A 26357-nucleotide genomic window follows, 5' to 3' on the forward strand; every position below is an offset into this window, starting at 1 on the left:
TGTTTTCCTTCATACAGAATATTAGATGGCTGAATATTAGATACTCTCGAAAATATATTACAGGTAGTGCCTACTACTACGAGATAATTATAAAGTAGATAAAATAACCTGAAATAATTACAAAATAAAAAGAAATTTTAATATACGACGTTTTTAAATTTTCTGTTCAATTATAATGCTCAATATGCTCAAACTTGTACTTACTTGATATGATGTAAATAAAAAAAAACCAACAAACAAATATAGAATACTGAAATGTCATTTTGATTTCCATAGTAACGCACGTATATATTAATAATAAAGTTGCCAGGACCACCTCCTTAGCAATCAATAATAGTGGATTGGATTACGGATTTCTTCCGAAATAACTTTTCATACAAAAAAAAATTAACTGAAAATGAATTATATTCTACTTAAAAATGGCCAAAAGTGTTAAAAGAATTCATTGGCATCGTGTTCTGATATATTCTAAAAGTTTCAAATGTCTATCTAGTCGGGAAGTTAGTTAAAAATCGATTGCAAGATTTGTACTGGATAAACAAGAATACGAGCTAAGAAAAACGTGGTAAAATACAAATTTTAAACAAATGAAACAAATGAAATGATTTTTTTCTGACAGATCAATGAATTGATTATAACACAAAATATGTTCATCGGTATGAGAATAAGATGATTATTTCCTATTCCCAAAAAAACACAAAATAGTTTTTTTATGTATTCACTTCAAATTTAACAGACATTTTCGGTGATTTTTTTTTCGTAATTTAATACGTCTCAAATGCTTCATTTATATTTCAACTATCATTAAAAGATTTTCGAAAAGAAAAATCGCTCGACGGATGACCAAGGATAATATTGATAACATTGCCCAGAGAAAACGTTTTGAAAATTATTCCTTTGATGCTCATTGCTCAATCCAACTTCATTATATTGTGAAGCCTCCAAATGAAACTGATTTATTTGAGACAGTTCGGAATTTAAATTGTCATTACATATTTTTATAAAATATATAATGAATGTATTTTGTAACTGACATATTATTTATGTTACAGAAACATACCCAGATGTAAAAAAGAATTCGGAAATGTAGAAATAATCAATGTTACGAGATTACCCATATAACGTTAATTATTTTGTGTCGGCCTTGATTTTTGGAATCTGGTCTTTACTCTATGACACAACAGATGCACGAGTAAAATCTGGTGAAGATTCTGCCACACTCGACACCCACAAAAAACAATTTTTTTCTTGGTAAAAATAATCAAGGACGTTCCGGTATAATAATAAATTCATAGCACACGACACAGATGCAAGATTTCAGTAGAAATACTTAGATTCAAATGCACACATTGAATGAAAAAAAATATACAGTTTTCAATTCCAATTTTACAACTCAACGATAAATATTATTATACACTATATTCTTTTCTTCTCTCTATGTTACAAAAGGTTACATGTAAACTGTACGAAAAACATTTCACCATGGCACAGTTCGCCGTGAGCTTTCTTATCGGAAAGAAAAATGATCGTATACTATACGGTCTCCAATTTTATTTGATTCAATATGAACATTAATTCAATTTTCATAGCTGATTTTGGCAAAATTCATGAATTCAAGAATGAAAACCTAACCTAACCTAACCTAACAAATAATCCAGTATATCGGCTATGTTTAAAATGTACTTGCTGCTGGCTTCCTGTAAAGTGCAAACTGACAAGAACCGTATTTTATTTAGACATGAATTTTATGTCGGTACTTTACGACCCAAAGAGGACCCAACGAAAAAGTTTCCAGACACGGTTACAAAAACCTCTTAAGTATACGTACATATTATTAGAAAAACCAATGTAATTTGGATCTTGTGATAAAAAACATGAGATGACTTGTGTAATTTGTTCGCGATATGGAATTGAAGAAAAGATGTTGAAAATCTCCTTATATATTTTTTTTCCCGACCATGTCCGATCCGAATAGGATCATATGGGCCTCCACAGAGTAGAGGTTTGTATTACAGATTTTTTTTTACGAGAAATGGATGTCAGCCACTTGCTCAACCTATTAGGTCCATACCCTGACTCACACACATTTTGAAAAACAATATGTGTACTTGCCAGACCCAGGATTCGAACCTGGGACCCACGGCATGATAGTCCAACGCTTATGCCGCGCGACCACCGTGGGGGAATGGAGTCAAAATATAATAAATTTAAGCAAAAAAGGACCACTTGTTTCACTGATTAAATTAGTTAAAAGTGACTTAGCATTGCAGGTTCATTCACAGAGAGCTTCACACTACTGCTATGACATTTAATTGTAGGTATTTAAAATTGTAAATAAAAAGACAATCCGCCATTATGAGCATATAAGCAGCCAGTAATACTACACGTCGCCATTATTATTTAATTGAAAAATCATGTAAAACCGTTTATAACACTAGCACTCGAAAAAATAATCACAATGAACATAACAAAATGGCCGCCATATTGCGTGAATTAGAAAGTCGGAATGGTAACGTCCATGGCCCCCGCAAGGGGGGCTTACAGAGCTCTAGCCTGGGAGCTCGGGATTAGGAGGGGCCCGGCGTGGTGGGTCGATCATTTAAGTGAGATCAACATACACTACAAATTCGCGCTAATAGTAAAAAAGTCGCCTTTTAGTCGCGCTATTTCACGAGTGGAATTTTATTTTATAATTATTTTTAGTGTGTTTCCTGTCTAATAAAAACGACTATTTATCCAATACGGCGAAAGACCGCATGTTAATTGGCTATCACAAAAGGGGGTCGCGATCGTTGCTTCATAATATGATACCGTGCCGACAATTCAAGTTGATTTATTTAAAAATGCCAAAAATCTCGGAAAACCCTTTATTTTACACAGAACCGTGCAGTTCCGCATTTTTTTCCCCAATACCATTTGAGGATCACTATTGTAGAACATTACACGGCTTGTATCCTTAGCGATAGGTAGGGGGCCATGGGTAACGATGTTTATATTTTGTGGAGTTTACCAACTTAACGATACTTCACGCGATTGTTATTAAATAATTTCAAATGTTATAATTGATACGTATTTATAAGGCTCCATCTATTTAAGTCAAAATTCTTCGAATTTGACCGTAATTATTTACATAAGTATTAAACGAGTTCGTTGATTCGGAAGAACAGTTTTACAGTACTCTCCCTTTGTCAAAAATACAGTGGTCTATGTATTACAAAGATTCTACAAGATTCTGTGCTTTGAAAAGTTTGAAAAGCTCCGCAGTGGAGCACATCCGCGTCGGTCGTAAGCCTTGTTCCCTTCTAATAATATTAGGACAGAATGATAAAGACGAGCGCTAAATTACGCAGTATCTACTTGTTAACACATCCAACAGGGCATATCTAGGGTTAGATTTCAGAATGAAAATGTACTTAAGATTTAATATACTTGCACCGAAGCATAGACGGGAATCTTTATCATGCTCTGCGTTAGCAAACATTGCGGTCTAATTTTGCCTCCCGTGATGGTCGTAGATCTATTATTCCAGCTACTAAATCATGATTTAGTGCGCCTAAAACATGTTCATAATAATATAATAGTAATCAAAGCCGAGTTTATCTTGTCTTGAAACCATAGTGGCGCAAAACGACACATTGCTGTGACAATATTCACACAAAATTATTATATTTTCATTAACAATTATTATTACTAGTGGCGCCAGTCGTATTCTTACGCCATTTTCCACTACTGTAGAATTTACTCATACTGAATGCCAGATTCATCTAAATGTTACTAATTGTAATAACATTTAAACTGCGAACGTTTCCGAACGTGCAATATTAGGTTAAAATGAGGGGATTTTTACCACGTTTTTATTAGCTCGTATTCTTGTTTGTCCGGTACAGATATTTCTTGTGTATCCAGAACATTTTTTTTCTTGTTTGTCCAAGATTTGTATTGGACGATTGAAGATTTTTAACTAACTCCCCGACTACCTAGACATTTGAAACTTTTAGAATATACCAAAACACGACGACAATGCATTCTTTTAATACTTTTAGCCATTTTTAAGCAGAATTAAATTCATTTTCAGTTAATTCTGTTTTGTATGGAAAGTTATTATTGTTAGTTGCTAAGAGGGTCCTAGCAACTAAATTATTAATATATACGTGCGTTACTATGGAAATCAATATGAAATGTCAAAATGACATTTCAATATTCTATAATATGTATTCAGTACAATAATTATTAATACATAGAATGGTCAAGTTTATATGATTTAACAGGAAATTTAAAAACGTGGTATATAAAAAGTTCTTTTTATCTTGTAATTATTAGTTTTTAAAACCCATTTGTCACACCTACTGCACATAACAGTAGCGTAGTGAATTTATAATATTAGTTTTTTATTTGTATTTCATATTATTATTATCAACATAAGTAACTCAACTATCGTACACAAACACTTTTTCAAAACCGTTAGTTTTAGCTTTATTAATATCGAAATAGTGTGAGCTTGGGTTCGATTGAAAGATGGAACAATAATTGGTGAGTTGTTTTGTAATATCGATACTAAACGATTATGTTCACGTTGACTCGTAAAATAATTTTAATACGAATATTTTCTCAACATAATGTCTAAGCTGCAATTGGTACATACAGTATGCAATCCATCAGTATTATAAAAAAAATAACAACACTGCTTCCCATAAAAAAATAAAAGTATTTGACGTACAAGTGTAGACAGTTGACACAGGATCTAAAAACTACTCGGTGCTTAAACCACAATTAAAAAGTGTAAACTTGGAGTGGAAGATAAAGTGATCAAATGGACGGTAATATGCAACAAGGAACCAACCCTCAACATATTGTTAAAATATAAGTTGCTATAATGCTGTTCCCATAAGAGTCAATGTGTTAGGAAAAAATGCCACGTAAGTGAACGTTACTGCCATCTATCATTGTAAGAACCAACCGACATTCATATATGTACTGTTTCAATTTTGCAACAAAGAACCAATCAACATGTTTTGTTAAAAAATGCATTCATTTCCTCAGATAAATCAAAGTTAAGTAGTCAATATAATTACTTTAAATATTTTTGAACAAATATTTGTTCATGAATACCATTGTTTACCAACACATAAAACTTAAAGGCATTTATCTCAGAAGAAGATTTTTTGGATTGATTCTTTGTTGCATAATACCGTCCCATGCGCCGTCCTACGCATGCCCTGTAATGCATTCCTCAAGTGAACGAAAAAATATACAAATAGTGTAGACATAGTTAGCTATCTGACTTCTTATGGCATATATAATTATAATTAGATATGACTACCTATTAAATTCGCTTAACTTAGCTGTTTGTTGAATTAGTAATAATAATTGTTATATCTATATTAATTGTATGCACACTGTGGAATTGGAATGGGGAGAGAAATATGGAAGGGGAATAATTGCCGTAACCAACTATCTTCTAATCATTAAAATGTATTTACTTGAATTGTGAAATCAGTCAGTCATGTCGTGTTTGTACGAATTTATCTGTTCTTCAATATTATTTTAAAAGAAACATTTTGCGAATAGAGTTACCATAATAATAATAATGTTGTGATAATAATTCTAGTTGGATAAAATAAATTGTTCTCGCACTTTAGTCTGGAAGTTTCTCGATAAAAAATACGTTTTCGTTCTTTCGGTACTGGGTACCTGCTGGAAAAACAAACAAAACAAAAAACGAGGGAAAATTTGAATAATGTTTTTCGCGCGCGTTTGTCGTTTCATAAACGTGAAATGAATCACGGTAAGAAATAAAACTGTTGCTTCAAATACACATAGCAAATTCTTATACAGAGAATTTCGGAATAAATTATTATACCACCCACCAAAATAATAAGGGTGTGGTTAAATCAAGCATACAATTTAATAGGTAAGCAGATTAAATTGGTTAGTATACAATATGTATGTTCAATACCAGGTGTGTTTATGTTTTATTGGTGTGTAACCATGTTAGCTCACACCCAACTGCCAAAAAATCGTATTGTAGTTATTTATTTAAGAAAACAAAACATTGTGGACATTAAAAATCTAAATTCAAGACGTTCACAACATGAGATGTACAGTATAACCATTAATATTACCCTCATAAGAGAGAATTACCACTATATGGAAGGACCGGAGAATTTCGATTGCCACAAAATTGATGCTTGTGCAAACATTAGTGTTCTCGATATTTCTATACGGAGTCGAGTCGTAGACCCTGAAGGCAAGAGAACGGAAGGCAATTGATGCCTTCGAGATGTGGTGTTGGCGTCGAATGCTTCGCATTTCTTGGACGGAGCACAGGACGAACCAGTCAATCATCCAGAGACTGAAGATAAAGGAACGGCTCTCGACGATATGTCTGAGAAGAATTCTGCACTTTTTTGGACATATTGTCAGGCGCGGACCGGACAACCTGGAGAGACTGGTAGTTTTGAGTAGCCTCCAGGGAAGGCGAATCAGAGGAAGAGCGTCTGCGCGATGGAGCGACCAAGTGAAAGAGCTGACTGGGGGCACCATCCATTCTGCCCTGAGAGAAGCGGAAGATCGAGAAGGATGGAAAGTCTTGGTCGCTCAAAGGATGGCGAAATTTAAATGTGGTCACGATCCTCAGCCATGAGTGCACGACCAAAGAGAAGAGAGAATAAGAGAATATAATATATATTAATAATAATAATATAAATAAGAAAAACATAAGTCCGATTGTATAGAGAAAAATTAAATTTCGAATACAAAATACATATCACGTCATCGGAAATGTCTACATCTTTGGGGACCGCATTGACTAGTCTTGCACCCCTCGCTAATGGTGCCTAGGGTTGACACGATAACGGAAAGACGTCGTGCAAAGCAAAGCCGGTGCGGGTATTAGTGAGAATTTATAAGTCAATTTCTCCGTGGAGTAATCGCGTGGTAACGGTGATAAAATCCCGAACGACCTATATCATGCGTATACTCGAGGAAAGGCGCCTTTTCACGTATTTGTTATCCTATGACGTTTTTATTGAGCAAGAGGATAACATCGATTTCTTGTAACTGTTAAGAAATCTATTGGTGAGATAAAATTGTGTATATGTCGCGAACACACGGCATAAGTGATGTTTTGTGTTGCTTTCCATATGGATAATCTTCAATGTCAATATATCGCAACGACGTACGGAATTCTCATTATTACTGTACACAATGAAGATAACCGCTTTGACTCCAGATCATTACACCAGTCAATTCTTGGCTGGACATGGTGGCTTCGATGGCAGGCTCTTTGAGCTTGGTCTTGTTACCCGTTCAACATGTCCATGTGGCGGAAAAATATAGGATGCAAAACACATCCTCTGGGAATGTCCTAAAATGTGTATGGAAAGGGAAGAGCTGCTCAAGTCAGTTCAACCAGCTGTTGGGCCCATCAAACCGTCCGACCTGGTCACCACAAAGGCCGATTTTATTGCATTTAGAAAATTTGCGGCGTCATACTGCCAACGTGAAGATCTCTTCACAGTTGCTCAGAATGTTCGGCAGTTTTGTATTGGCTTTAATTTGTTACTTACTACAATTTTTAATATTGCCTGTACGTACTCGTACACCCACGATGGCCACGCGGCTTAAGCGTTGGACTATCATGCCGTGGGTCTCAGGCTCGAATCCTGGGTTTGGCAAGTATACATATTGTTTTTCAATTTGTGTGTGAGTCAGGGTATGGACCTAATAGGTTGAGCAAGTGGCTTACATCCATTTCTCGTAAAAAAACAAAAATCTGGTAATACAAACCTCTACTCTGTGGAGGCCCATATGATCCTATTAGGATCGGATATGGTCGATAATAAGTACGTACTCAACTCTCCTATGGGTACCTTAACTTAAAATCATGTAAATTCGGTCAAAGCACATTTGAGTGTATGGCGACCTTAATATTGGGTAACTGCTCCTGAGACTTTCCCAGTTATAAAAATAAAAATGATGCTTCATAACCAAAAGTAGGGTTCCGTGATACTCCCGATTTAGACCGGGTGTGGTGCGGGGCGGATGTGGTTTGGTTGGACGATTAAATTCAATGTACACAATTCGGCATCTATGTGTCAATGCGGCGTCTTATTGCGGACGTGAAGATCCCTTCACAAAGTTTTGTTTGTCCGTATTTTTAAGCTTTGTTTTTTGTATCTTATATATATATATCATTAAATTCATTTATTTTTGTTAAGTCTCTGTGCCTTTCTCTCCCATGGCACTTTTTATTAAACTACGTCTCTCATTAAAATTCAGTCGAAGCTCACTTGAGAGCGTGGCGAACTTTACTCTCAGGGGTAAACAACTGCTGATGCGTCACACCTCAACGTAGGGTCTCGTAATACACTCGATGTTGTGCTGGACGGGTTGGTTTATAGGGTTCATATTTTTGTTGCACTCAATTCCCACTTCCACAAAGGTTCTCCACATACTTACAAAGTTAACTCATCAATTGCATAGGCATAGCCATTGCATAGTATGTATATCTTACTACTATACTAAATTGTAAAGTTAATCGGACAATTATGTTTTATTGTTGAAAACTCCATGAGAGTCAAGCCATTTCTCGCGGTTGGCCGGCTGACTTGAAATTTAAGTAATCCACCTCGTCAATCTATATTAATTTTATCAAGTTGTTGTATGTATAACGGGTTAATAAAACTAAACTCGGCGTTTATTTGTTTTTCGAATTTCGAATCAGCTATAATTATTGAAGTTATACTTCTTTAGGCGCGTTTGGGAAATCAGATCAGAGTGTATTTTTGGCGTGTGACATGTAACAAATAATTTATTTTTTCACACGAAAAAAAACGCACTCGATTGGATTCGAACCACCGATTGTTCGGCTATCAGCCGAACGCACTACCTTTACGCCACAGTATGATACTACAATCGTGACGATTATACAGTATAATATTATAGTTTCGAATTGTTCCGTTGCCTAGGCTGCGAATTTTTTATTGTCGGCCATTTGCAATTCCTTACTTAAACAAACTATTAAACGTCAGACTGACAGTTGGTACTTTAAAAATAAAAACAACGAGAAACCATTATATAATTTAGCAATATAAGTTAAAGTGTATAGAAATAAACCAACGGCGTTCCAATAAGCGCTCCTTTTTCTTGAGTGTGTAATTTAACAAGATAATTAAGAACTAATCAAAGAATCTAGTTTGTCACAAGTTTTGTTTTTGTTTTGTTACGCCAAAGAAGTATAACTTCTAACGCACGTACATAAGTACACACACCGATTTTTTTTTATAAAGCTTGTCATTTCAAAAATAGTTGGTATGGGCTAAAAAGATAACACCTTTTTTGAAATGAATGAATGTCCACATTAATTTTATTCCAACGTTCGCGTGGGAAGTCGTAAATTTAAGTCACCTTAAAATAGTATATAAAAAGATTAATTAAATCAAAACTTTTGTAAAGTTTTCGGCTGCGGTTTGTTTAAGAGCAGTGTTGCTCAAAGTTCGGTTCTTAGAAATAATTTCCCGACCCGAAATTACAGGAAGCATAAATAATAACAGTGTAGCCAACTCACCGAAACCGGCACGCTCGATTGTTTTCATAACAATATTATGCCTCTGAGCCGAATAACAAAAAGTTACTTATCAATTTGAAAGCTTTTTCACTTAACCAGCTTAAGATATTAAACAACATATCGTTTGACATGAAAAGGTCATCGCACTATAGAGGATTTAAATACAATTAAATAAGTTTTCAGCTTATTCTCCGTTGGAATAGTTGAGTTTGTTGGCACCCAGCAACTAACACTAAACAAATATGTAACTAACACATACATACATCTGGTAATTCCGTAATAATATATCTTGTTTTTTCACACTCGACATTCTGACAATCTAATGTAGGTGACAAATATGTCAATTTGCATTATTTATCGAATTTTAGTTGTTAATACTTTGAACAAAATTTTACCAACCGAAAGTCATAATCATCGGAGTAAGGATTCATTAATTATTGTCAATTTTACACGTAAAATGACATGAAATAAAATTCAATATCAATGTTATTGATTATTTTCTCTTTTACAACCACAATTATTAATGTGTCGTAGACCAGTGCTCCGTAACCTTAGACTATAGATACATCAAGACGTCACCCATTGCATTGCCAAATGAAGCTGCGTGCCGTGCGTTTGGTTTGTGGGCGAGCGAACGCATTCGTACACAAATGTTTGAGACCATAGACCATTTCGCTAGTGCTTGCCCAAAGTGCCCGCACTAGACGCTCAGAATTAAAATATAATTTTCTATTTTTTCAGGTTATATAGTTTTTTTAAGCGGTCAAAATGCAACCATTAGGTAAAGATATCCATAAGTTATTTTAAAGAAACACTAGGTCACTGATATTAAAATATATAATATTATACAAATAAATTATCACGAACATGTATCAACTTACCTATGAAACGTAATACCATCTTCTTGCTTATCAGTACGGTTACCACATTTTAATACAACACACAGAACCATCTTTTCTACTTAATTAACTAAAAATATTTACCACTGACTTTATGTTTAATACAAAAAATATCAATTTTAGCAACACGCGCTCGCAGGTTATCGACGCTTAGCTATGCGGCGACACCACAGCAAATCATCTCACACATCTGTAAACCTTTTATCTTACTCTAGCGCGTGTCGCAGTGATTATAAGGGTACCGAATACTTTCTCACTCGCACTTATGCATCGTTTTTGTTCAGGCCTTGTCCGCAACCTTTTCTCACCCACGGTACACCACACGTAAAACAATTGATACACCAAAATATGGACCCCAGGCCAGAATTTTCGGCGCTCCCCCCTACCTATCGCTAAGGTTAAAGACGTTGTGATATTTTAAGATAGCGTTTTTCAAATGGTTTTCGAGGTAAAATTAATGGTATTGATTGTATGTTTAGCGTTTTTTTGTATTATTTATTGTAATACTTGAATTATGGTTTGATGTCGGGTTAAGAATAATTATTTGTCGAGTATTGACACAATAATAATAAATTGTATCCCACAATCGTATGTTTTAAAATATTAATGCCAGCGAAGTAAAATAGTAATTTGTGATTATCGGGCGGACATGCTCAGCGTAGGTCAAAATGGAGCTTTTATTGTATTTTCAAAGCATGATCCTGGATATTCTTTAGACGTTGTAGATAATCTATTTATATAATTTTGAAGCCTTATTATCCTTTATATTTATTTTCAACATTTGATGACTGCATAAAGTATTTGTATTACATAAAATAGTATTCTTTTAAACGTCTCGCTCTAATCTTTTACAATATAGTCATATTTCAGTACATGAATGTGCAGTGGTGTTAAGATTTTTTACATTTATTAATTTTTAAACGCATTTATAAAACCATTAGTATAATTTATGTTGACATTATTATAGTGAAATATTTACAATTAAAAATTATATTCATAATCTCTGTGATCCCAAATTTGACAAGAATTAGGCATTTTATTATTCAAAAAATGGGCAAGATTAACACATTTGAAGATAATTCTAAAGATACTCATTATAAGCTACGTCTTTGACCATTCAAGTGTGATAAACATCCTACGTATAATGATTGCTTTATAATAATTATTGACCTAAGAATAAGGAAGTATTTTTTTGAAATACGCCATTGCTTTTGGCATTTCCCAGTGGTTAAGCTACAACATATGGCCGTAGCCATAAATTGACAAACTAAAACTGAAGTACGCGTGTTTGAACATGTACCTAACCGATTTTTTTTTTAAATGGTTTAAGGAATGTCCAGGATCATGCTTTGAAAATGCAATAAAAGCTCCATTTGACCTACGCTGAGCATGTCCCTCCTTAACCTGCCACGCCGCCCCTCTGAGCCTGGGCCCCCAGGTTAGTGCCCCCCACCTTGTGGAGGACATGCACCAAAATTACATTGCATACTTGTTTGATAAATAATTATTAAATATACATAACACACGACGTAGAACCAAATGTCCATCTTCCCATGTATTTGTTTGTTTCAATGAACGTAAAAGTTTTATATATGTTGACTTGATATTTGAAAGAGCAACCCGAAGTTCTTGGTCATGACCCTTAAAGCAAGATTGATTATTATTTTTAATTATAACTTGAGTTGAAAAATTTTGCTCACCTAGATAGTTCGTAGAAAATGGGAGCTGAACTGTGATAGCCTTGTTAGCAATACGAGATTATTCTTTATTAACCGAAATCCAGAAAATAACCAATGAAACATCGGCGAAGTTCAATTTTAGCGTCCCGTTGTTTCTCAATTCAAAAAATTACTCTCGAATTTTCGGTATTGGTTGCAAAAGGGTTTCGAATCCAGTCGTATTGATTGTATGAAAGTAATGATGAAATTTCTTTTGAAGCAAAGTTAAAAATGTTTTTGAGACGGATCCAAAATTAATTGCTTGTTTTCATTGGTGGTCTGGTAGGTCATTTGGTATATTTATAGAGATCCTTGTCTTAACACGTTATACTTTATCAGAACACGTCAATACATTTTCATTCTGACCTTGCATTGTTTTATTAAGTTAATACAGGTGCTCAAATATATTACCTTCCATGTACGAAAATTGGGCTATTAAGTAAGTGTTGTATAATATACAAATTTATTTGCTTATTTTATTGGGAGCAATGCGCCGCAGCACACCTAGCATCGTCTCACGGCACACCGGTTGCGGAGTGCTGTCGTAGACGAAAGTCTTGCTACAGACTTTATTAAGTGTTTATTTTTTATTGAGGTAAGAAGTCTTCGGTAAGAAAGTAAACTTGTGATGGTGTAATGAGGAGATGAGTGAAGAACTGCAGTATGATTGTAGAGAACGGTTGCGTGTTTATTTGACGGATTAATAGAAGTACAGTGAATCCCATGGAGCGCAGATTCTAATCCTGCTGGCTGTCGTATTTTTCCAAAAAGATTTTTTCTAATGGTTAGAAATATTTCTCAGAAGTCACGCAATGGCCGAACGGTAACGTGTCGGCTTATAAAGTCGTGAGCCTCTGGTTCGAATCCCGAGTCTAGCAAACTCACATAATTATTTTTTAACCCAGTGTATAAAACTAATTGGTTAAGTAAGTGGATAACATCCGTTCTTTTATAATTAGAATTATTTTATTACAACCTCCGCCCTGTGTAGGCCTATTCTCCTCTTCGGATCGAACATGGTAATCTACTTTATTTCTTATGTGTAAGGTGGGCCGGGCCTATGTACTCGCACGTTATGTGTTATGACTTGTGTCATACATTATTCATGAATAAAACAGCTGATGATAGAATTCAATTCAATTCATATTTATTTATTTACATGAAGCGAATATTAAAATGTATAATGTTAAAACATTCACAATATGCGCATGGTTTAATTTGTATTACAAAGTTTTTATTAGCTCGTATTCTTATTAATTGTCCGGTGGTTGTTTGTCCAGTACAAATCTTGCAATCGATTTTTAACTAACTTACCGACTAGCTAGACATTTGAAACTTTTAGAATATATCAATTCACGATGCCAATGCATTCTTTTAATACTTTTAGCCACCCTTAAGCAGAATTGAATTCATTTTCAGTTAATTCTGTTTTGTATGCAAAGTTATTTCAGAATAATCCGTAAAAAGTAAAAGACTATTATTGGTTGCTAAGGGGGTGGTCCTAGCAACTAAATTATTAATATATACGTGCGTTACTATGGAAATCAAGATGAAATGTCAAAATGACATTTCAATATTCTATATTTGTTTGTTTGTTTTTTATTTACTTCATATCAAGTACAAGTTTGAGCATATTGAGCATAATAATTTAACAGAAAATTTAAAAATGTTGTATATAAAAAGTTCTTTTTATCTTGTTATTATTATTGAATTTTACCCAATACCATATTGTTTCCCTTGCATTTTATTTCAAATAGCGTTCGGTGATCAGAATCGATTAGAAATAATGTGAAAAGCTTTCACTTGCACGAAAAGGCACGCATTCTTTATTCGTTTACGGAAGGTTTTATTTTTATTGCTAGCGGTTGAGCTCTCGGCGTGGTCCTTAATTATACCCTGTCTAGTTTTCTATCTGTTATTCTTATCTGACGGAAGTGCTCGGAAAACTAAAAAAAGTTTCTAACCGAAACCATGGACGCCTGTTGTAATGGCAACACAGGGTCACCAAATAACTAATAATCAATATTCTATACAGTAACCATTTTGTGAATACATCACCTGCACAAAACATTATAAATTTCCATAATATGTAGAAATATCCTTACCACACCTCTAATCAATATAATAGTTGAACATAAATAATTTGAAAACATATTATGCATAAGTATACCATGGCCCCCACAAGGGGGGGCTGACAGGTCTCTAGCCTGGGGACCCGGGCTCTGGAGCGGCCCGGCGTGATGGGTCGGCCTGATAAGTGAGATAAACATACATCACAAATTTTCCCTAATGTGAAAAAAGTCGCCTGCGACGGTATTTATACATAGTCTTCACATTTTAAAATGTCAAGTTATGTGATGTAATTTTTTATTACTGTGTGTCGATACTCGACAACTATAATTCAATTTAACAATAAAACTGCTTAGAAAATAAAATAATTCTTAAAATATACACCTAATACCCTTAATTTGACCTAAAACAACGTTTAGAAAATGATTCTGTAAAGTTTCCCACTGCCTTTAACTCTATGGGTAGGAGGGCCCGCCAAAGATCGTGGCCTGGGGGCCCGCTTCTAGATGTGGGGGCCATGAAGTATACACACTAGAAAAACTTATAAGTAGATAATTAGCTGCTTGAATACGACATATTCTCATATTATAATGTATCCTGCGGCTGCATATATATGACGAGTGGAGATGGGGTAACTCAAATCATACCATTTGTATCACTTTTTTATTGATTTTGGAGATAAGTGGTGTGTTAGGTTAGCTGGGGTGTTTTTAAATTATGCAAGTATAGCATACATAATAATATAGTACAAAACATTGATATCACACACGAAAAGAAACATTATTTTATCTATTTATTATATATGTTGAAAAATATCTATATTTATTTATATTCCTACGTTGTACAACGGTTTGCTATAACGATACAATAAAATTGCATTACAGATGCAGGTGTACAATAATTATTTTCAGAATAGCTTCATAATAATAATATAAAAAAAGACTTAACCTCAAATTACCGCAGTCTTGCCAACATTCTAATTAGAAATACAAAATGAATTAACCATGTTATAAGTTGTGTACTTGTCAGTGTTTACATTACCACGACATTTTTTCCCCAGTTAGGAAATTTTATCCGTGCACCTTTGACGTAAGAATCGCGCGATACATAATAAAATAGGAAAATCGCTCATCTTGGAAAACTGTTGCTTTATTTCTTGTGTTGTTTTAATCCAATGTTTTAATCTTACAATCATATGAAGTTATAAATATAATAAACGCATTCATATACAAAGAGTTTAATTAAATAAAACCATAAACGCCACAAAGGTGATTTTCATTATTAAAAGGTTCTATTCTGAATAATTATAACGCCAATAAAACCACATAACTGAAAAAAGTCTGAGAGTAGGCCACACACTAATATTAGACAAGTTTTAATAGTATGTAGGCACTCGGATACCTTCTTCATACCTACAAAAATGGCTTTCACAGTGACCGATACTTTTGTGATGAACCCAAAGATGTTGAAAAAAACCTTTATAGAGATGTAGCATGCAAAAGTCAAAAAATCCCCCGTCGACTAATTTTTATACAAACTCTAAAAAGTCGTAAACTAATTATTTGTTGCATCAAAAATGGCACCTTGCCTCTGCGATTTTGATAAATAAACTATATTTATAAACTGTTTTATTTATTCAATGAATAATTCATAAGGTTTGGGGATGTAACATGATGATTTAAAATACCTCACCTACTAGAAAACAATCTTTGAAAAAATTACAACGTCCAGTGGAACTCAAACCCGCATCCACTGGATTCGCGCTTATGTGCTTTACCAAAATGCCAGAATTAACGCGATTATTGAGTGCTTCAAGATATAAATACTATTTGTTAATTTCGTCGTAATTAGATAGGATTTATATGGCTCAAAACCCATAATATGCATCTCATATATTTTTTTCAATGATTTTTTCTAGTAAGTGGTTCTGAGGTGATTTTAAATTATAAAAACTATAAAATGTTTAATATTTACCAATTAATTATTATTAATACCCTTTCTTCTTATATTTAAAATTGTTTTTGGTATAGTACCTATACGATATATGCATGTTTTACGTTGAATGTCTTCAAAAACTTTTAATCTTTTATAAAATTTAAATATAAGAAATATGGCGCGTAAGCTTTTATTTATTTCAAAACTTCGCGGCACTTATTTATTTATATCATGATTAATTTTTATATTACGTACATAATTGATAAAAATAATTGACCTGTAGACATTATTTTACAATTAATTTGTAAAAGTTCACTTATAATTAGTGGTAATTATAGCCTATCATAAGAATCCCATCTCTACATATAACGATTGTCACATGGAGTCAACTTCACTATGCTTCCAAAATTGAATCAAATGCAACTTTAAAATCCGATTTTTATACGTATATGGTGACCGTGGTGTTATTGCATTTAAACTGTATAGTTTGTCTGTCTATATAGTATACTATTTATTATATTATTAGTCATTAATTATTATTCTAAATATTAATATCTATGCAATACTGTGATTAACATTATAATAAACTATTAAGTGTAACTACCTATTAATATAACTGAGTCTGGAAACTTACCCACGGCTGTGGCAACACCTAGAAGCCTAGAGAGGGGCTCTAGAAAATCCCATAGACCGCCGCAGGTCCCCTCTCCGTACCTGCCATTCCTCGATCGACTTTTCCCATCCATGTTTAGCACATCACTAACACGACTGGCTGGTTGAAAACTTCCTCTCCGGAAAATTCGTTAGCCACTGTTTGCACAAGTCATTATTCGCACTCACCTTTGGATCTTTATGTTTTATTCGACGGAATTCATTAATCACTTAGTGATAGGTGTTTTTATTGTATTATGTATCACTGGTATTCATTTAAGTACAATCTAGTCTTTGTACAAGTTCAAAGTATAATAATACCTATATCGATTTGTCGAAAATAATCAACCAGCGCTATTAGAAAATTTTGTAAAATGACGGAATAAAATAAATAAGTATATGTTTAAGATGCTTACGACAGTAAGAAAACAATAATTGTATCGATGATCGTTGAGAAATAATATGCGACTGTAAATTATACAAAACTGATTTTAACATTCTCTAAAGTCTAAAATAAGTGTTGTTTTCAAACTGTCTGACAATTCTTAGCGGAAAGACATAGCATTAAATAAATAACATTTAATATTATTATGTGGAACCTACCTACCAGTAGCAAATATCTATTTTTGTTTGGTTTATACAGGGTTTAATTAAAATTTTAAAACTAGCCAACACCATCTATATTTTTGTATTCTTAGTTTAAAAAAAAAACAAATAGGTATGACTGACAAAGTGTGCACTATTTTAATCGGGTCTCCACAGCCTACCTCCACTATTCGCCACTAGTACCTATCTACTTAGTCGACATAATTTAATAGTGATCAGAACCGGTTTTATCCGATTAGATAATGATATTATCAACCGATACACAATATTAAACATATTTATACTAACAAATTTAAATACAAAAATTATTCTTTGAAGCCTAACACTATTTAAATAATAAATTTAATTTGCCTAACATCACAGGACATATTCCTGGTGCGCGAAACCGGTCCTGATCATGCCTAAATTATATGTATTAAAAGAATATTGTAATGTGATTAGTGTTTGAAAAAGGACATGTCAGACCGAAACATTCTATAAAAGTAATAACAAAGCATAATTACTTTATGACCAGGAAATGGTCGCATAGCGTCAATGCTGAATGCAACCGACTGGAGAGAGAGGATAGCTCGAGATAGAGATTCCTGTAAGAAGGATCTGCAGTCAGCCATGAACCTAAATGGTATATGTAGCAACGGAGGGGGTCCCAGATTTTTATTGTGAACGGCAAAATTTTAAGTTCCCCTACCATCCATGTGTAATCTATACATGGCCCCTACAAGGAGGGGACTAACAGGGCTCTAGCCTGGGTGCCCGGCGTGGCGGGTCGACCAAATAAATGACATAATACCCACCAAAATTTTCTGTAATAATAAAAAAGGTCCCTGCGGCGTAATTTTACTTGGAATATATTAACATTTAAAAATATGTTGTTTTGCGATATATGTTGTTGTGCGATATAATTTTCGAGTATTGTGTGTCGATACTCGACAACTTAAATAATTCAAGTGGATGTCGGTATTAAAAACAGAAAAAATCGCTAAAAAGACACTGAATACCCTTAATTTTACCTCGGACACCATTTGGAAAAAAGCGTCACACTGTCTTTAACCTTGGCGATAGGTAGGGGGCCACCAAAGATTCTGGCCTGGGGCCCGCTCCAGCATGTGGGGGCCATGAATTTATACTATATAGTATATCGTCTCTGTTCTGGCAGAACACACTAACTGGAGAATACTAGTTTTTAGTAATTTGACTTTGAAGTTGTTAAAATGTTTGAAATGGTCTATAATGTGAGTTTATTAAGTAATCGTAAAAAGGATGACTTTAAAATAAAGACTGTTTATTTATTAAGAAGGTTTCCAGACGGTAAAGTTTTAAATAAGGACCATTTTGGTATAACTAACTCAATATGTCATTTTTTCGAATTAGTGTCTTCTCCCAGAACAGTGACGATATAGTCTATACTACTTATTATAATTACTGGACTGTCTGTCTGACCTTCTGTTCCCGTTTGTTCCGTTATAACTGAAAAATTACTGGACCAATAATAATAATCTTGCACAACTTATAGAATATGCCTGTATTATAACACATTGTTAGTGCCAAAAACTTAGTTTCATCTCAGTGAGTATTTCTATGGAAAAAACGTACTTGCATCAATTCATTATGGGTAGCTAAAGTGGAAATATAACATGGGGTGGAGTGGTGAGGTAAAGTAGACCTAGAGGCACACGCGCCCATATACAACCGTTGTCTATATCAATGATTATGGGGGGATCTAATGAAATCCGTGTATTTATTCATTCTTTCACTCATAATAAGTAAAAGGCTACCACTAGTTCAATATACAAACTAAACGTGTAATTAATTTAACTTAGCTCCTTTGCTAAAAAGTACCCGTTATGTAAAAATTGTCTCTTAGTTGGAAAAGATACTAAAAACTAAGACCGCAAGAATAATACGATCTAATCAGGGCCGGATTTGCGTCTAAGCCGCGGCTTACGGCTTTGTTTTACAAGGGGCGTCGCGCTATCTGTGCACTTTGCATTTCTTAATACCTACGTAGGTATTTTAAAACCATCGCATCACGTTGAGTATCTAATTAGACATTTTCTTTTGAATTATTATTAATAATAACCATGTCCTTGCTTTTTAGTACAAAGCGGTTGTTAGTAATTTTGAACGATTACAAACACTCAGGCTTTGAGAAAATCACATAAATATATTGTGTCCTCACCGGGAATCGAGCCCAAAGCTCCCGGATGGAAGGCCAGCGCCGTATGCACTGCACCACGAGAGCCGCCATCTAATTAACATTGTTCTATCTAACTAATTTAATTTACATAGTTATTATAGTTAGTATATTATAATTTAAATATTTGAAATAGCTTTTACATAAAGAATTCTGATTAGTAAATAAATTCTATGAGGTTTTAATAAGATGGATATACCTTTTAGGAATTCCAAATGAACGTTTTATATTAGAACATATTTGACAGTTACCCCACAATAATGAAAGTATATTATTGAATTGGTAAATACGCAAAAAATTATATTCTTAACGTTAGGTATAAGAATATTCCATTGTATTATTATTTGCTAACCTACTATTGTAATATATAATTAATGATGTTGCATTCTATAAAAAAATATAGATTTGTAATCACTATTGCACGGCTTTTTATCTCAGTGCGATACTGGTAAATAAATCTTAGTAACACTTACTATAAATGAATATATAATTTATTATTAGTCTTGGTAACCCTCGTGTTAGGTTTGTGTCATAACTTAAGGTTCCACGATCATAAAAGAAGGTTTCTTCAATATCCTCGATCCTAAAAAGATCATATTATGGGACTCCAGTGAGTAGAGGTCTGTACTAATAGATTTTCGTTTTTACAAGAAATGGATGTTAGCCACTTGCTCAACCTATTAGGTCTATACTATGACTCGAAATACATAATGCAAAACAATATGTGTATTTCCCAGATACAGTATTTAAACCTGGGAACCACGACATTATAAACTGACGCGTTTGCCGCTCGGCCATTGTGGGTGTCTCTTGAGAACACCTTAAAACGAAAAAATATAATTAAGCATCCGGTATTTATAATACTAATCACGTCTTACAAGTTTACTAAATGCGCCCGGAGTTCGATGGATGCAGGTTCAAATCCTGCTTGGTACAAATATTGTTTATAATATTATGTATCTATGTTTTAGGTGCTTCAAATTATAAATCTTCAATGACGGACCCTATATTATTTAATCATTTGTTAAAATATGGAGAAAGTTCGGCCTTGTTTGAGGGAGCAATACAGTAGCATCATCCATGACTCATTATTGATGAACCAGTAATTAGAAATGTAATATAATTCCTATTAAAATTTTCCCGCGTAAAAGTGCATTTAACTGTCAAAGGACATATTATTGAAAAACAAAACAATGGCAATTATTTTCAACTGTCATCGTGTACATGAACGTTCCACGTACGTATAGGTCTGTTACCGAAAGTCGAGGCGATCACAGATACGAAAGATTGTGTGTATTGATGTATATAATACACTATTCTTTAACATGCTGTACCTTTTTGGATTAGTTCGATTTTTTTTCCTAAATCAAAACAAAGAATCTTCTTTTTTAAAAGTCGATTTAAAAATTTGAAACATGCTGTTTGTAAACAATGCGTCTGTGTGAGTATTATGGTCGCCTCAACTTTCGGTAACATACCTATATCCGAATAATTTAATTTTGGTCAGTTTTCCCGGTTTCCGGCCATGAATCCGATTCTGCTTATTTGGTACAATTATCAGAACGACAATATCATATGATGTATTTGAACACAACTTTTTTGGGTCGATTCATACAATCGAACATGCACGCAACTCTGAAATGCCGTCTTGAAACGAAAAAAGAAAAACCTGTATTTATTTACATATCAAATCAATTCAACGGATAAAAATCAATTCGAAATACAAACTTTTACCAAAGATGTTATATAAACAGAAATGTTTCAATTTGGTTCAATTGGTGTCAGGGCGTCTGGTGCTAAATAAAATTATAATCATCGCGAAAAATCGTAACGTAATAAATCAATGTCTCTTTTCGGCTGTATGCTTTTAGAAATCAAAACGTCCGCGTTGTGTTCATACAAGCTGTGTTATTCTGCTAGCTTTTAGCTAAACTGCGATAAAACAGAAGATTAAGCGACTTTAGCGTAGGTACGTACGGAAATAAATATTCGCTCTTTGGACATTGGATGGCTGACAAAATCGCGATTATTTCAAAACGCGCCCACAACAGATTGCATAAAAATTTTATTTCAACAACTCTGACAACACAACATTGAAACAAAAACGTATTTTTGAACTTTCAATAAAAACAACGTATTAAAAGGAATATTTTTATATTTGTACCAGCCAACGTTTAGTGGCACCTGGCAACTTCAATTTGACTAATAATACACAGTACATTATATTTATTTCTTTTTCACATATAATATTTTAGTTAAGTATTGTGACATACTATTGAGCGCAGCGCATCTATTCTATACAGAAGACTGCTATAATAGGCCGCTATCGGCAGCTATCGAGAGTAGTTTTTCATTTTTTGTATCGAAGTATTAGCACTTATTGTAACAATTACAATAAGTTAGTTGTAATTGTTGCAATAAGTTCTATGTTTCAACAGCACCTCTCTTGGGTTTATTAAATTTTAGAGCGAGATTGACAGATTTTACTGTTTAGACGGCTAACTTATTGTAATTGCTACAATAAGTGCTAATACTTAATTATATACAAAAAATGAAAAACTACCGTCTATAGCTGCCGATAGCGGCCTATAGCAGTCTTGTGTACTTATAGAAAACATGCGCTGGTGCCGTATAACGGTCGAAATTTTAACATGTGTGGTAGGAGTATTTGGTAGCTAAGTCTGAATATTCTATACACTTTGTATGAAAGATGTATTTGTTCACATCATAAGAATCAACACGCAATTCTGTTTTTTTTTCTTTTTTTGGCTAATAAAATCATATATGGGCTTCTACAGAGTGGAGGTTTGTATTAACAGATTTTGTTTTTACGAAAAACGGATGTCAGCCACTTGCTAAACCTATTAGGTCCATACCCTGATTCAAACACAAATTGAAAAACAATATGTGTATTTGCCAGACCCAAGATTCGAACCTGGGACCCACGATGCTATAGCTATCGTATATTAATATATTAATACCTTACAGTAAGTATTATTATAATTCCATATTTTGGTACATGAGATGTTCTTGACTATACCATGTTTTCAAATCATTATATTCTCAATACACGTTAAATTTAATATTTACTTAACATTATACCTATTAGGTACAGTATGATAAACTATGCATTGGAGTTTACAATCTATGCGTAAATTTAGAAGGCATTGCTAGATTTTCTTTATTTTATTATATATAATAACATATCATTATGTCAGGGTCAGATTTATTCTCAATTTGAAAACAATGATGTTTACAATAATATTATTTTATTGTACTTATCTAGAAGTATAATTTTATTTGTGTTCATGAATTAATGTTGATTCCTAGTATGAGAAAAGAGAGGCCATTATAATGACATATGCATAATTTATACAGGTTCACAGATTGTTCAAGATAAGATACTACAAATTCTGCATTTTCAACTTCGATATGCGTAAATCAGTATACAGTGGCACCATAGGCGAATCGCAGATGTATTGAACTGTTTTCTGCAATACCTGTTTAAATGCTTGCAAACAACCCCACTACAACTCCAAGCCGCTTTTACCATGCACATGATGCCAATGTATACTGATTTACCGATACGGCACATGAGCCCTTACGCATACGTCATATTATTATAAAAGAAGGTAAAACGATAGCTCCACTGGATATAGAACCATTAAACGACGTGTCCGGAAATTCGTACGTATGCAGTTGACTGTATCACAGTTTTCCGTGATTTTTTGTATCGAAAATAAATAGCGGAAAGACAAGAAAATAGGTATGTAAGTAAATTATAAATACAATCATAATACATTATATATTTATACAGAATTCTGAATGCGTTATTATCAGATATTCGATACCAATCAATGTCAAATTAATGTGTTTGTTGAATCTAATAAAATTAGAACATTACCATCTGTATGATCGACGCGTCATTTTTTGATATCACTGCTATATGGCCATATATTTCCGGTACAAAAGCTCACGATGAACTGTAATACGCCAAAACGTAATACGTACAATTATTTACATGTACGAAAAAGAATATCCGGAAGAGACAATATACTATTTATCGTGTTTTTTTTTATTGAATTTTAGTTGACGACACTAAATATTTTGTTGGAACTATAAATAGTTTTTTGTCAATTATTTTTTACAACCGAAATGAATAATAATGTGACTAACTGCCGATTTTTTTTTTATTATGTTATAATCGTCATAGGTATTTATTATAAATTTTAATAATTTTTTTGCGAATCATACGTGTTTTTTCCCCTGTTATTATTTATTTTCTTAAGGTTCAAAAAACACGATAAACATATATTATGATGTCACTAAATCAATGAATACTTTTAAACTATGTGTGTTTTTTTACATAGACTTTACAAAAATGACAATAATAATAACCCATGATATTTAAAAAGTATAATTATTATATTATGACAGTAGTGTAATAAACCAGATTATTGCAGTTGATAATAGCCATAATAAGTATTGTAACCTCACAGGTAGGGATTCCAATCCCGGGATCCCGGGATCCCGAGCTATTCTCAATACACATGAATCCCGGGATTGATAAACATAATCCCGGGATTTCGGGATTGATTTTTTTATCAATTTTTATGGAAAATAAAATAAAAGCGAAAATATAACAGAAAAAATACTTTTAATAAAAAATAACTTCATTAGAAATAAACTGAGTTTGAATGAAGTTTGATTTATACCCATGTGTAGGTTGCCGATTCATTTTATTTTTTCACATAAATTATTAAAAATGAGAAAGATTGGAAAAAACAATGCTTCGCACTTTTAACAAAGTAATTCCACCATGATATCATACGTTTTACGGCAGTTTCATATTTGGCTGACTAATTAGATTTATGAAGCGGAAAGGCCATAAGTACGCCATGATTATTTGCTTTACTATTTTAAATCTCGCTAATCCATTCATTATGTCTTTACTATCAGAAACAGCAATCTCATATTAAATTCACATTATTATTTATATTACAATAATATTTACTCCATTAAACTTGTGTATTTCCAAGATTGAACGTATACAATATTAACAATAAATGTCTTAAATAGTATAAATTATACTAGATTTGTTTTTGACCAATTTTATCAATGTTATTTGTAAATATAAAAATTTTATATTAACAATGGAAAAAAATGCCAATCCCGGGACCAGTCCCGGGATCCCGGGATTGTCGAATTGTAATCCCGAAATCCCGGGATCAGAATTTTGGCTCGGGATTGGATTCCCTACTCACAGGGAATCGAAACCAGTGCGTTGCGCACTAGACTACGAAAGCCGCGTAGCCGTAGTCGTAGAGAGCCTGTCTCTGAAGCAATGGGTGCGGGGGTTTGAATCTCATATCGTTTGTCAATACTTGTTTGATCCAGAACAAGGATCTAATAATTGATTAGGATTAGGCGAATGGCTGACAATTATTCATCGTAAGAAAACTCACCGACATGAGCGACACTGTAAATTAGTTTCTGTGTGTGGTAAGATTATAATAATTATTAAATTATATTCTTATTAATTTAAGATTTGTACTATTCCATTTGAATCGTTTTAACTACCATGGTTTCGCCTGTCGGCATCTTCAGGCACTATGCACATCTACCGGTGGCGAGGGGTGGAGGAGAAATAGTGCACACTAAACTTTGTCAGTCATACTTATTTGTTTTCGTTGAACTAATAATACGATATGCAGATGGTGCTGGTTATTTATTTTAACTCAATTAAACCCTGCCTAAACCAAACCATATTAGTGTATGTATGCTATGGGCGATGCGATAAAAATAGTGCACTCTTTTTCAGTCACACTATCTACACATTGTGGCTTAGTTCAATGAAAACAAATACGTTTGACTGACAAAGTTTATTGTGCACTATAAATAGGCAATATAAATGTCGGATCATAACAGCCTACGTCCACCCTTCGTCACTGACAATCTACCTGTGGTAAATATACTACTGACACCGATCATAGTTACCTACTAAATTAACATACAATTAAAATATATTAAATCAATTAAAATTTAAATTAACATTCCATCAAGTCGATAGTATAATATGTAAATAAATTATATTTTCTATTAAATCAATATAGATATTTATTAATTGTAAATCGATACTAAATTTACTAGTTTGTTAAATGTCATTTAAAATATATTACTATTGTAGTTTTAGGCCCTCTATCATAAAAGACTAATAAATTACAAAATGGAACCTTTTTGTACAAAGATACTTTAAATTTAATAATAAGCAGTCCTTCTTTACTTTAAAATTCAAATTATGGCTAATATTCATGAATCATATTAACAAAACAATAACTTCAAAAGCAACTATGTAGGTATCTCGTATGGACAATAAAAATACTTTTAAAATAAGATTCAATTTACTGACAATGTTGTATCAAATATTATATTAATTACTTATCATTAATACACTTTTAACTTACGTATTTAATATAAATATGAATGTCCTTATATTAGTTTTGTATCTATGTCAAAACAGGTGTAACAATTTTAAAAGCACACTTATGGTAATTCCACTAACAATTAGTTAATTTACGAATAACCGAATTATTGTGGTTTTGAAATCGGAATCAAATCACGCGTTCTATATTCGAAATCCGGAAGAGTATTTCCCGCCAAATCTATTTGTGTATCGCCCTTAGAAAACCGGTGTCGCCGGTGGCTTGCTAAGCACT

At 33.3% G+C, this 26357-nt stretch overlaps 1 protein-coding gene across 3 annotated transcripts in view; it reads right to left on the minus strand.

The window, feature by feature from the left end:
• The window catches only part of LOC147078955 (uncharacterized), a 128451-nt gene extending 102094 nt beyond the window's left edge, over positions 1 to 26357 (minus strand). The window contains exons 1-2 of one of the 3 annotated variants that reach the window (XM_085951659.1): positions 26106 to 26357; positions 16825 to 17162 (exon numbers count right to left, since the gene is read on the minus strand). In XM_085951659.1, the coding sequence (XP_085807785.1) occupies positions 16825 to 16936 (112 nt within the window). In that variant the 5' untranslated portion in view covers positions 16937 to 17162; positions 26106 to 26357. Of the gene's footprint in view, positions 1 to 16824; positions 17196 to 26105 lie in introns of all 3 variants that reach the window. The other 2 variants (XM_085951665.1, XM_085951674.1) reach the window with 2 other exon arrangements.

Source organism: Rhyacophila brunnea, unplaced genomic scaffold, assembly GCF_057557595.1.
Source record: "Rhyacophila brunnea isolate RB1 unplaced genomic scaffold, BYU_Rbru_1.0 scaffold_10, whole genome shotgun sequence".
Classification (NCBI taxonomy): domain Eukaryota; kingdom Metazoa; phylum Arthropoda; class Insecta; order Trichoptera; family Rhyacophilidae; genus Rhyacophila; species Rhyacophila brunnea.